The following is a 12,013-nucleotide window of genomic DNA, read 5'->3' on the forward strand; positions in this document are numbered from 1 at the left end:
ACTGGATATGCAAGTGTCTACATACTTTTGGACATATAGTGTAGCTTAGCGATTAGACTCTGCTGTGACAACTGAATTACTGGTGTATTTCTCTCAGAGGCCGGATGCTACGTTGACAAAACAGATGTAGTTTGGCTGTGAGAAGAACTGGTTGTTGGACTCTGGTGATGTTAGAAGTGGAGCAGTACTTGGGGGTGGGATTCTGAAGCCTGGCCAAATTTCCATGGTGAACTAGAGTCCAGCGTGGGCCTTTGGCCAGCGGAGAAAACGAGCCTGCCAAAGCGCTACTCTCAAATGGAGATCTAATGGCTCTTACTGTACTGCACATCAGGCACCCTTAATAGTCGTCCTTCCTGTAACTCAACACTATGACAGTGTTTACTATTCCAAAAAGCCTAGTAGACAGAGTTAACACTGAGAGGGCAATGAGATCATTGGCGTCCATAAAGTGCATGGAGCAATGGAGACAATTCACAATGTGCTGAGTTAAGATACTTACAAATGTTTACCGGTTCCTTTCAGAACCATAAAAAACAGATGGTATATTGCTATTGTTCTCAAGACGCTGCTATACTGAGCTCAGTCTCTTCACGCCATTAATTCCACTAACAGCTCCCATAAAGCCCAGCCTGCTCCAGTTCCACACCAGATGTCAACCAACCAGGTTCTTCAAGTTTTCCTCCAACCAATTACAAAGCTACAGCACTCCACTAACTCCTCCTCCTCCTATCTGGTTACTCACTGCTTGGCCGGGCAGACCCGGTTGCCCTGGTAAGCCATCATTGCCAGGGAGACCCTGTAAGAAGGAACTGAGGTTGAATTGGTTTAGCCTTCGGCCACACTCCGGTCACCTTCTTCGGCGGGAGGTAAAGGGAAAAGTAGCCAAAGCTCTGGGCCCTCTCCTGGTTTGTGTTCCAGCTTGTAGTTTACATTTACATTTAGCTTGAGTTTAATCTTGATTTTAGTTTAAGTTCTTCTCATTCAGGCTTGGGAAATCAACACAAGACCAGGTTAAAGACCAAGCAGCGCCCACGGTGAAGCTTCAGTGAGGGCCTAGTGTTACTTTATGAGCTTTGGAAAGCCATAACATAACATTATTAACAATATTGCTCTGAGTGGAGATTGAACTTGTGGTTTTAACAAGCTAACAAGCTCACACTTAATGAGTATGGGCTAAGGATATTAGATTCTAGAAATTCTGGCATCTACTCCAATTCTGATTCCAAATAATAGGAACTTATAAAGTTGCCTTCAAGAGTGGATTTCACAGCATTATGTTCCCAAATTCAAAAATCAACTTTGACTTTGTCCAGTCAAACTACTGATGTGTTTAAGTATGTATTTTTTAAACAGTGACAGTGGAATATATTATACTACATGAGTTCAGGGGTATGGAAAAACACAGAATGTCTCTAAGCATAATCAGATCCTAAGATTTTCGATTCACTAAATGTCTGAAATTGGAGAGTCCACTCCTTTGGATCGATTCCCAGGTGTTGTATGGGCAGTAAAAGGGCACCTCACTAAGCAAAAGATCCCATAACTTCACAGTGAGCTCTGCACGGTTTTTAAAAGAGAAAACAGAATATTTCCATCTACATACATTACATTACATTACTTTTACCAAAATTACTTTTAAACTTTACTTTTATTCAAACATTTAATTTATAAAAAAAAACATTAAGTAAATCTGCTGTGATTTACCTCTATATGAGCTGTATATATTTTTAAATCACAGCCAGTTTGACACACCCATGCCCCATTACAAGCGTTAGTGCAACTTAAACAAGCAGCGAGTTTAACAGGACTCCCAACGTCTGGATTGAATCAGCAACATTACCAAAAGCAGCTACATTAAAAGCTACATTACAAAATAAGCTACTTTAAACTGTTTTTGCAAATATTTAAAGTATTTACTTTAAGAACTTTTACATTTCAATTTACTTTATAGCTTATATTTAATTATTGCATATAATAATAGTTTAACGACATGATTTGCAGAAATATTACAGATAATGCCATTTACTTTTTAACTTTAGCAAAAGCCCACAGCTACCCATGCAGCCTCCCACCCTGACAACACAAAAGCCACATACTATGACTGCAATACACATAGAGGCAGTAGCAGAACACAGGGAGGCTCACAAATGCTCACGGTCCACTCCCATGCCTATGTGAACATGGGAGGTCCACGGCCATGTGAGCCAACCAGCCCAACACCGCACTAACCTGTGGGCCTGGGAGGCCTCCGAAACCTTGGGGGCCTGGAGGCCCTGGGGGGCCTGGAGGTCCTGGAGGCCCCTAAAGCACATGAAGCACAAGAGCATCATTATCATTCAACATCATTAAAGGCTTGTTACATGAGGCCAGATCAAAACCAAAAACGTGCTGTAGAACTAGATAGACTAGTGTTGATGTACTACATTCTATTCATGTGGAAATGGCGTGAAGTTCTCCAAATATCACTTTTTAACGTAATATACATCCATTGGAACATACATTGAGGCAAGCTAGACACAACGGAGGACAGGGAGTTTAATATATGTATCAATCATCTCAGAGTGCTGATTTGGGGTCTGTTCTAGCCATTGAAGGAAAAACAGCTCAGTCAAACATATCCTAAACACAGTCAAACAGTCCAAATGTGGTTGGTGTTAATAATCCAAGCCTCTAACAGTGTATGTTAGATTAGAAACAGTCAAACAAAGTCAGAAACCACATTATCAAGCATATCTGAGACTACTTATCAACACAATGCCCCTAAATTCAAGTATGTGCCAATCTAGATGCTAACTGCAAATGCTTCCATTATTTGTTAGCTACAAGAGTTATGTAGCAAACCAGTAGCAACAAAAATGTGGTCAAAAGTGTGGTCAAAGCTAATCTCACATAAGAATTATCTATTATTTATCAAAGGAAACATCTGAGTCAACATTTGAGTCACATCAATTGTAAAAATGATATATATGATTATTAAACAAATTAAGGATGCTTTCAATCCAGAGCCCTCAAAAGGACATGAGGGGGGAAAATGACATGGGGTTTTCTATAATGGGTAAAATAAACACCCTGCTGTGACATCATCTTTTTTTTCATTATCTTAAGATTTGTTTTAATTTTTTTATTTTATCCGATTTTTCACCCATTTTTTTTCACCCATCTGGACTGCCAATTACCCAACCCATATGTACCCCCCCATTGCACACAATGCCCCCGACACTAGCGAGGGCGGACCAACATGCCCCCTGCGTATGCAGCCAAGCCTCTCTTTTTTCAAACTGCCACCGATGTAACATTACCGGGAAACCAACACGACTGGAGGGACGCATCGCATACCCGGCTTTGACGCACCTGCCCGCAGACACCAGTGATGGCCAGCACCGCAGCGAAGCAATGTGGGGAGAGAGCGCTATCTACCCACCATAGAGAGAGCCTCAGCCACTGATGGCTAGCAACATGACTGGGATTTGAACCAGCGATCCCCGGATCATAGTGACAGCACCTTAGTTCGCCGGACCACTCGGGCCCCTTATAGATTTTTTAAAATTAAAATTAATTCTCACATAATAGTTTTTTCCAATCATTTTCTCAGGATAATTATCTCAACATCATTGTTTGGTAACGTCAGTCTCAATCCTGTGATGGACTGGTGTTCCGTCAAAGGAGTTTTCCTGCCTTTTGGCCAGTGATAAGCCAATGAGAGGATAATTAAAACTTTCTGTTTTTTACCAATTATATTTACCTCATGTCTTTTGGATGGCTCTGTATGTGCAAGCAGAGCACGGAATTCTATGTCTTGCTTTTCTTTGTTTGGGTATTAGGAAAGAGTCTGCAGAAAGACAAGGCAATTTCAACCAAATAAAAAAGGGGGCTGTATTTTGGGTTTTTATAATGTATTATAATGTATTCCCCACAGAGATCTGTTAACTTCTTTTATTTAGAGAGCTGTTCTAAGTGTCCTGTGACTGCTCAGTTTGTTGCTGTCCCATGGTGACAATTCCTCAGGTTATACAGTGTACATTTACTGACTATGTTTTTAGTCGTATTAAGCTCTCATGATTCTGAGTGGTTCTGCTGTTTGAGTGTTTCTACTGGAACAAAATATCGACTTCATACGTGTCAGTCTTGGCTGGCAGGCTGTGGGCTCTGCAGTTGTTTTACTGGTTGCTTTCTAAAATTGACTCTTGCCTATATTCAAACTAAGCTGGATCTGACTTCTGCTTTCATCAAGCGCCATGTTGGACTATAAAGTTGAGTTTATCAGCTTACATATATATATATATATATATATATATATATATATATATATATATCAAACTTTGACATCTAAACAACTTTGACTGTTGATATACACTCTGGAGATGTCTGATACATAGGAGCCTATTAAATGCTAATTAGATAAGCTGAAAGCTGAGGAGGGGTCAAACAGTCAGACCTGAGGACCAGCCTGCCACGAGTTCCCAACACCATGGACACCCTGCAAGACAAAAAAAGTCAGATACAGAGCAAAAATCAATCCATGCACAGTTCTTTCACCAACAGTAAAGAAATCACTGCCCTTTAACCCAAATGTAGTCCATCAGCAAAGATATAGGACCATTATCTGGACCATTGACTTCCATTGCTTGTTAGCTGATTAGTGTTGCAGCTCCAGTCTAGCATACTACACACATCTTGGTGTAAATGTGTGCAGGCTAGATTTCCCAGTCAACTATTCAACTATTCAACTATTCCTTTAAGCATCTTCAAGCTAAGACACACTAAAGCAGAATGCTGGGTGTACAGGATCATGATGAAGTGTCTCAGTGTGTGAAAGTACTCACAGGTACTCCGGGTAATGGATTATACAGGCAGTTGCAGTCTCCTGGTTCACCCTACGAAAACAGGGAACACATCATACAGTCTCTGCTCTCCTGCTCAGTGTTTCACTGCAGCTCAGTAACTGTGTGAAGCTCACAGCTCTCGCCAACTTTCATGAGGAAAGGGGGCAACACACTGCAAAAAAGGATATCTTAGCAAGTGAATTATAGTCCAAATACACTATATGTCCAAATGTTTGTGGACATTGCTTCTAATGAATGCATTAAGCTCCTTTAAGAAGCAGCCGTTGCACAAATAAACAGCTTGTCTAGTCCCAGCAAAGGAGTACTGCTAATAGGATCGGACTCTGTGGAGCCTGAACCGATTGGTACTATGCTTAATGCCAGGCATGGGCTGGAGGGGTATAAAGTGGTGGTCCATCCAATACTTGGGATGAGCTAGGGAGTAAGAGATGAGGTGGGGTGGTGATCATCCAACATCCTGAATGCAATCAAGTCCTCACAGCAATGCTCCAAAATCTAGTAGAAAGTCTTCCCTGGAGAGTAGAGAGTAGAGTTACTCCAACAAAAGCATGCTATGTGGACAAAAGTACTGGGACACCTGCTTATTCAAGGGTATAAAAAGGGTGTTTATCCTGGTTTTGCTGGAGTAACTGTCTCTACTGTCCAGGGAAGACTTCCTACTGGATTTTCAAGCATTGCTGTGAGGATTAAAATTATTATTAGTAAGTCATAATTTGAATAATCTTATAATATATATAAAAATGAAAAACATGAGACAATTGAATAAGATTTGTCAGGATGTCACTTGCTAAGACATAATTTTTTGAGTGCAGAAGTGGTCCAAGACCTACCTAGAGTAAAACACTGTTACACTAGGCCGCATTTCCTCCTAAAAGCTTCCATCATGGAAATCCAAGTTTGTTTTGTTTAGTTTTTTAATGACAGTGACAATGTACTCCCCTCCAGACGAGTGCAGTGTTGGGGGTTATCAGCAGAACGACTGAGTATCAACACAACATTCAGACAGAAATACAAAAGACTGTGTGGTAGAACTTCATCTTGGCACTCAGCAGCAGTGACGGAGCACTCGATCACACTTAAAGCGGGAATATGCATCATTAGCTATCAGACACAGCTTTTCTGTCTGTTTAGACCAAGCAGCCTCAGACATAATGGAGGACATTAGAGGATGAAGTATCTTAGCATCGACTTTCTCTCTTCCTCTCTCACGCCTTCTGTCCTATTGTTCCTCTTTCACACCACTCCCACTCTCTCTTTCTAGCTGTGCTCCTCTCTCAATCTTTCCATATCTCTTCTGCTCCTCACTCACTCTAGTCTCTCTTTCTCACTCTCTCTCTCGCTCTGTTTCTGTCTGGCCCCTTACTCCTTCGTTTTTCTTAATCCCTCCGTCCTTCTCACTCCTTTCTCCCCTGCTTTTAGACTCTTGCTCTTTCTCTCTCTTTCTCTCTCTGCAAGTCTCAATCTCTCTCGCTCTCTCACTGTCTTTTTCTCTCCATCTCTCACTCCTTTCCTTCTCACCTGTCTCTTACCTGTCCCAGTCTCTTTTTCTTCTGCTCCCTGGTTGTTTCTCTCCTCTCTCTCTCTGTTTCTGCTCCGTCACTATTATTCATCTCTCACACCTTCTCTCTCACCCCCTCTTTTGTCCTGCTCCCTCAAACTTTCCATTTGTCACTTGTTCCTCTCTTACACTAGTGTCTTTGTCTCACTCTCTCTCACACTATTTCTCCTACCTCTCTCGTTCCTATCTGGCCCCACTCCTTTTTTCCCTGTCTCACCTCAGTCCTATGCCTTTCTCTTTTTGTCCTCCTCTCTCTCTCTTTCTCTCTCTCTCTCATTTTCTCCTTCTATTTCTTTCCCTATCTGACCCAATCTCTCTGTTTTAGCCGCTCCATTTCTTCATTTTCTCTCTCCCTCATAACAGTCTCCCCCCCCCCCATCCTCTCAGTTTCTCTCTCCTGTCTCTTCTTCTTTCTTCTCTTCCTTTGTGTCTCTTTTGTATTGAAAAAAAAAATGTGATTCCATCCACTACAGTCATGCAAAGAAGCCGTAATTAGGACGAGCAGTAAAATAGGCAAAGTCTAGAGATATAACTCAAGTCTTTTGCTTTTAGCAGATTTGTCTTTGCAGCTATTTACAGTCTTTTATAGCTGTGTTTAATAGCTTTTAAAAGCTGTGTTGGCAATTCAGAGATGCTGAATAAGAGCTGGATCTCCGTGCCCCCCGTGCCCCCCCTGTTATTTCTGTAAGCGCAAATCCACCAGTTCTGGGAGAGCTGTGCGAAGCCATTATTCAGACCAGCCTTGGATTCCACATTACAAAATGTGGAAAGCACCCTTTAAAAAAAAAAAAAAACGGTTTCATGATCTGACTATCTGTAGGACCAGTCGTTTCTCCAGTCACCGGCCACCTGCTGCAGGTGTGGGATCTATCTGTTCCAGGGGCTGTGATATTTGTTCATTTTGTCACATGACTGCTTTGATTTACAGCCTGCATGGATAAACACCTCCTCCTAAGAAGACGGCTTCTTGTTTGCCGGTGTTCCTGCATGGGTAAAGTGCTGTTCTTCTGGTGGTATTCACAGAAAATCATAAAAATAAACCTAGGTATGAACCTAGGCTTTACCATTTAGCAAAAATGTGTGCAGAAAAGTGATGTTGTGCAGTACATCCATGGTTCGCATTGGATTTTTTTTTGTGGAGAAATCAAGCCTTCAATAATGAGCCCCTCCCACAAGCCCAGAATCGGCCCAGGGTTCGGACTCATGTATTCAGGACAACTGACGCTTACTTCTTCTTTCACTTTCTTTCTGTTTCTCTCTTCTGTTCTTCTCCTCAACCTTTCTGTCACGTTTTCCCTCCCTCTTCTTCTCTTTCCCACTTTCTTTGTCTCTCTCCATCAGTAGATTGCAGCTGACAGTTAATTAATAGCCTGGTTCTTGCTCTTAAGGGTTCTTAACTTCTTCCAGTTTACTCAAAGTCTTTTGTCATTCTCTCTTTCTAGCTCCATGTGTGTCTCCAGGGTGGACACATCACTGTCCACACAACCAATCCCCTCTAGACAGCTCCTCCATCTCTTTATGCACATTCACACACACGCGTGCACACACACACACATACACACACAAGCTGCTTTTGCTTTAGAGGATCTCCTCTAAATCGCCTCCTCAGCCCACTGAGTCAGAGACTTACCTTGTCACCCTTAGGTCCACTGGCTCCCTGAAAGACAGAAAACACACACACACACACACACACACACACGATGGCTTAGTTTAACTCTGTTATTGTGTATAAAGCTCCTGGGCCTGTGAGATGAGTGCAGATCAGGGAGGAGAGGCGACAGCTGATGAGATGAAAGCAGACAACGTGTTGTTGTTATGGATCCAGGCAGAGTTAGAGTCGACCCTGCCTGTCTCTGCCTCTACTCCTGCATCCCCCCGTGATAAAGCCCCTGGTAATTAACATCTGATGCAGTGAAAACAGACGGCACCGCCTTTGTTTCCTTAATGAGAGGAGCCTCGTCGAAATAATAAATTCCCACTTCCTTTGTCTCCGCTGCGGTCGAAAATGCATCCCATGCGAAGAGTAGGCAGGAAATTCTGAGTAATTGTAGGATTTATGAGTTATGTGATAAGTCTAGGTTCACACACTCTTAAAAATGATGGTGACAAAAAGGGATTCTGTGGAGAGATACCATAAATGAATCCCTTTTTAAAGAACTTCCAAATAATATCAATGTTTACATTTTCTTTGGTCCAACTGTTTGCAAGTCCAAAGACATTGATGAAATCAATCAAACTATGTGGATATGTGAGTTTTTATAACTTATTTTATTAAATCTTAAATATGAAGTCGTTTGGGACTGCTTGAGATTCACATGAGGATTCTGTTTTTGAATAAAAGTATTTATCAGTAACTTTAATAGCTTTATGTGTAATCACAAAATTCTAATATAGACATAAAGTGTAACTAAACATTCAACCAATTGGAACAAGTTCTACATGATGATTCTTCCTCATAATAGCTTCAGCTTCAGTTTCTAAATCCCCCAAAAAACTAGAAAAAATAATTATTCAGGTCTTAAATGGGTTTGAGTGTGTGCAGGAATGCTAGAGAGAGGAGAGAGAGAGAGAGAGAGAGAGAGAGAGAAGAAAGAACTGAAGTTTTACTTACAGGTCTGCCATCCTCCCCAGGGATTCCCATTTGACCCTGAAGACCATTCTTTCCCTGAAACATCAAACATACAAATGAGACAGTGACACACCACCACTCACACTCTCACATTATATAAATAAATAAATAAATATGTAATTTTGGCACAGTACTGCATCTGCAAAATTTTCTGTGCACTTACCGGGGGTCCAACTGCACCGACCCCCATTGGCCCCTGAGGCCCTGGTAGCCCTATGTCACCCTTCAGGCCCTGTGGAGGAGGTCACACAAAGTTAGCCAAGAATACAGACAGCTGTAGGGCCTGGTTGGCTAAAAAAGTGCAGAGTCATCATGCCGGTCACCTACCTTCTGTCCAGCCGGTCCCATCAGCCCGGGGGGTCCCTGAGGCCCTACAGGACCCTGCGGCACACAGTTACACAAGTCTACATTTAGTATACACACAGAATGGAAATGCAGGAGGGCTTGGAGCAAGCAGAGAGGTAATGGTTATAATTAGGTTGCAAACGTATCGCTGTGGGCACAGACACAGTAGCTTAAAAATGCAAGACTTGGACCATTTTTAATGCACTTACAGCAACTCCAGAGAGACCTCTCGGCCCTTGTTCACCCTAAATAGAAAGAGCGAAGGTGTGGATTAGCAAAATAATGTGCATAGAGTGTGTTAAGTAAAGGATAAGATGACATTTGGAAAGAACAGCTTCTGCTGGCGCAGTAACAAATCAGTAGGATGCAGAGCAGGTGCACCTGCAGATTTCGTATTTAGTGCAATAGCTTATAACTGTGATAGCTTCAAAAATCAGTTTAGTGAAACGTGTGTGTTCAAACAGCACAACATGTAGTAAATGAGATTTTCTTTTTATATGACCTTATCGGATTTGTGTGTTCAGGCAAACCGCTAGAATGTGAAATGACTTTTAGCCAAATCGGAGATGAGAATACATCAATGGATGATGTGGAAGAGGTAAATGTGTATCACATTCTATATATATATATATATATATATATATATATATATATATATATATATATATATGTATACACACACGTTTAAGTACTTGACTAAATTGAACACCTTACAGTTCTTCTATTTCAACATACCTGCTGTCCTGGAAGGCCAATTCCTGCAGGTCCAGGATCACCCTAAAGAGGAAAGCATGCAGAGACAAAAGTATTGGGACACCTACTCATTCATTGTTTTTTCTGTCATCTCTTAAAAGATGCTCCTGCTAATGCATTCTATGAAAGGCTTTCTAGAATTCTGAGCATTCTGAGCATTACTGTGAGGATTTGATTGCATTCAGCGATAAGAGCGTTAGTTAGTCAGGATGTTAACTTGGCACTAAGATATTAGCTTGTGCTTAGAGCTTTAGTTTCGGACATTGCAAATGCAATAGAAACATTAGCATATTAACATACAGCACATTCTCAGCCATTCCTGTTTGAGTGACTGATTGCATTGGGACACCACTGTGTCATATTTAAGATAATACTTTATTAGACCCACAGTGGAGAAATTCATAGCAGCAAAGGAATAGCAAGATATTCAGTTGCAAAAAGTAATAAATAGTATAATTAATAATGATATAATAAGAAGAATAAGAATAATAGAAGTCAAAAACTCAATAGTAAAAATAGTAAATAAAAAACAATAGTATTTACAGATTATTTACAGATAGTTGCACATTGACCCTTAATTGCACATATTTAATAGAGTAATACCTTTCATAAATTCTTACAGCTTACTTAATACACATTGAAATCCCTTTACCACAGGTATTACTGTATATGTAAAAAATAATGTAAGAAGCTTTTATAGCAAGTTATTTTGGAGCATTTCTATTGATCTACCGAACATTAATTTTGAGAGAATATAGAGAACAACTGGCAGATTCAAACCATGCCAAAAGGTTTATTTTCACACATGCTGAGCATTACTTTACCTGACTTCCTTTAGGTCCTGCAGGCCCCTGGCTACCAGGCAAACCTGGCATACCCTACAGAGCAAAGACAGACAGTAAAGTCAGCATCCATTCCAAACAACGTCAGGCATTAACATGTTTGTTTTGCTATCAAAGGCTCAAATGTGTGCCGAATTAAGTCTAATCCATCTGCAGAGAGATTGAGAGTGATTTTATCTGTTTACATTTAAAGTGAAAGAAGCTCGCAACCCTGCGGAGCTGAACGCAAACTCAAGCACTCACATTTTTTCCTGCCCTTCCCTCGCCAGGTGGACCTGGCTCTCCCCTCTCTCCCTTGGGTCCAGGTAAGCCCATCACTTCGCCAGTGCCCTCAGGGAGCGATGGACAGCTGTCACACGCGTCGCCCTAGCAACAGAGTAAAAAGACAAGAGGACTCATGGGTTCTGCTCTCAGGGTAAATGACTCAGTCCACATTTCAGAGACTTTGATATGTTCCACTTTGGTAGATCAGCAGAGCTGAAGTCATTTAGTTTCATCACTGCCACACTGTTTGTTTATTTTTTCCCAAGCAAATCTGTCGCAATCACCTCTGTTTACACTTCTGAAAGCATTATCTGTCAGCATTCCCTGTTCAGCACAGACTAGCCTTCAATATTTCATGAGTATTTTTACATTTCATGTCACGCTTAGCATATTCGCAACTCGGCTGCGAGACGAAGCAGCAAACAGACTGCATTGTACATCTTCCCACGTCTGCCCCATGTTTAGGCACCTCTCTTATTTGTCAATATGATGTATATTTGTCCACATGGTTTTAAACACTTATAAGGTTGCTTTATATGCATTTAATACTAAACAGTATATGACGCTGTGGTCAGAAATTTCCATTTACTCATCATGAACATGAAGGATACGGTATTACTAAGCTTTCAATTGTTAATGTAATTGAGCAAAGACAAGAATTTGGTGCATTCATTCCTGGGCTTTGAAAGCAACACAGGATCAACAATTTACTTTAATTTAAGGACATCTAATATTTGGTTAAATGTCTCTTATTAAGTGGCACCTAATCCTATTGCTT

The 12,013-nt window shown here is 41.1% G+C and overlaps 1 protein-coding gene across 4 annotated transcripts in view; it reads right to left on the reverse strand.

The window, feature by feature from the left end:
- Window positions 1–12,013, reverse strand: part of col16a1 (collagen, type XVI, alpha 1) — a 111,071-nt gene that overhangs the window by 24,792 nt on the left and 74,266 nt on the right. For 3 of the 4 annotated variants that reach the window (XM_072675940.1, XM_072675941.1, XM_072675939.1), the window contains 12 exons: window positions 11,215–11,337; window positions 10,954–11,007; window positions 10,112–10,153; window positions 9,586–9,621; window positions 9,359–9,412; window positions 9,195–9,263; window positions 9,014–9,067; window positions 8,033–8,059; window positions 4,824–4,874; window positions 4,436–4,477; window positions 2,230–2,301; window positions 743–796 (listed from right to left, as the gene is read on the reverse strand). In XM_072675940.1, the coding sequence (XP_072532041.1) occupies window positions 743–796; window positions 2,230–2,301; window positions 4,436–4,477; window positions 4,824–4,874; window positions 8,033–8,059; window positions 9,014–9,067; window positions 9,195–9,263; window positions 9,359–9,412; window positions 9,586–9,621; window positions 10,112–10,153; window positions 10,954–11,007; window positions 11,215–11,337 (678 nt within the window). The remainder of the gene's footprint in view (window positions 1–742; window positions 797–2,229; window positions 2,302–4,435; window positions 4,478–4,823; window positions 4,875–8,032; window positions 8,060–9,013; window positions 9,068–9,194; window positions 9,264–9,358; window positions 9,413–9,585; window positions 9,622–10,111; window positions 10,154–10,953; window positions 11,008–11,214; window positions 11,338–12,013) is intronic. The other variant, XM_072675942.1, reaches the window with a different exon arrangement.

This window comes from Salminus brasiliensis, chromosome 3 (assembly GCF_030463535.1).
Source record: "Salminus brasiliensis chromosome 3, fSalBra1.hap2, whole genome shotgun sequence".
Lineage (NCBI taxonomy): Eukaryota > Metazoa > Chordata > Actinopteri > Characiformes > Bryconidae > Salminus > Salminus brasiliensis.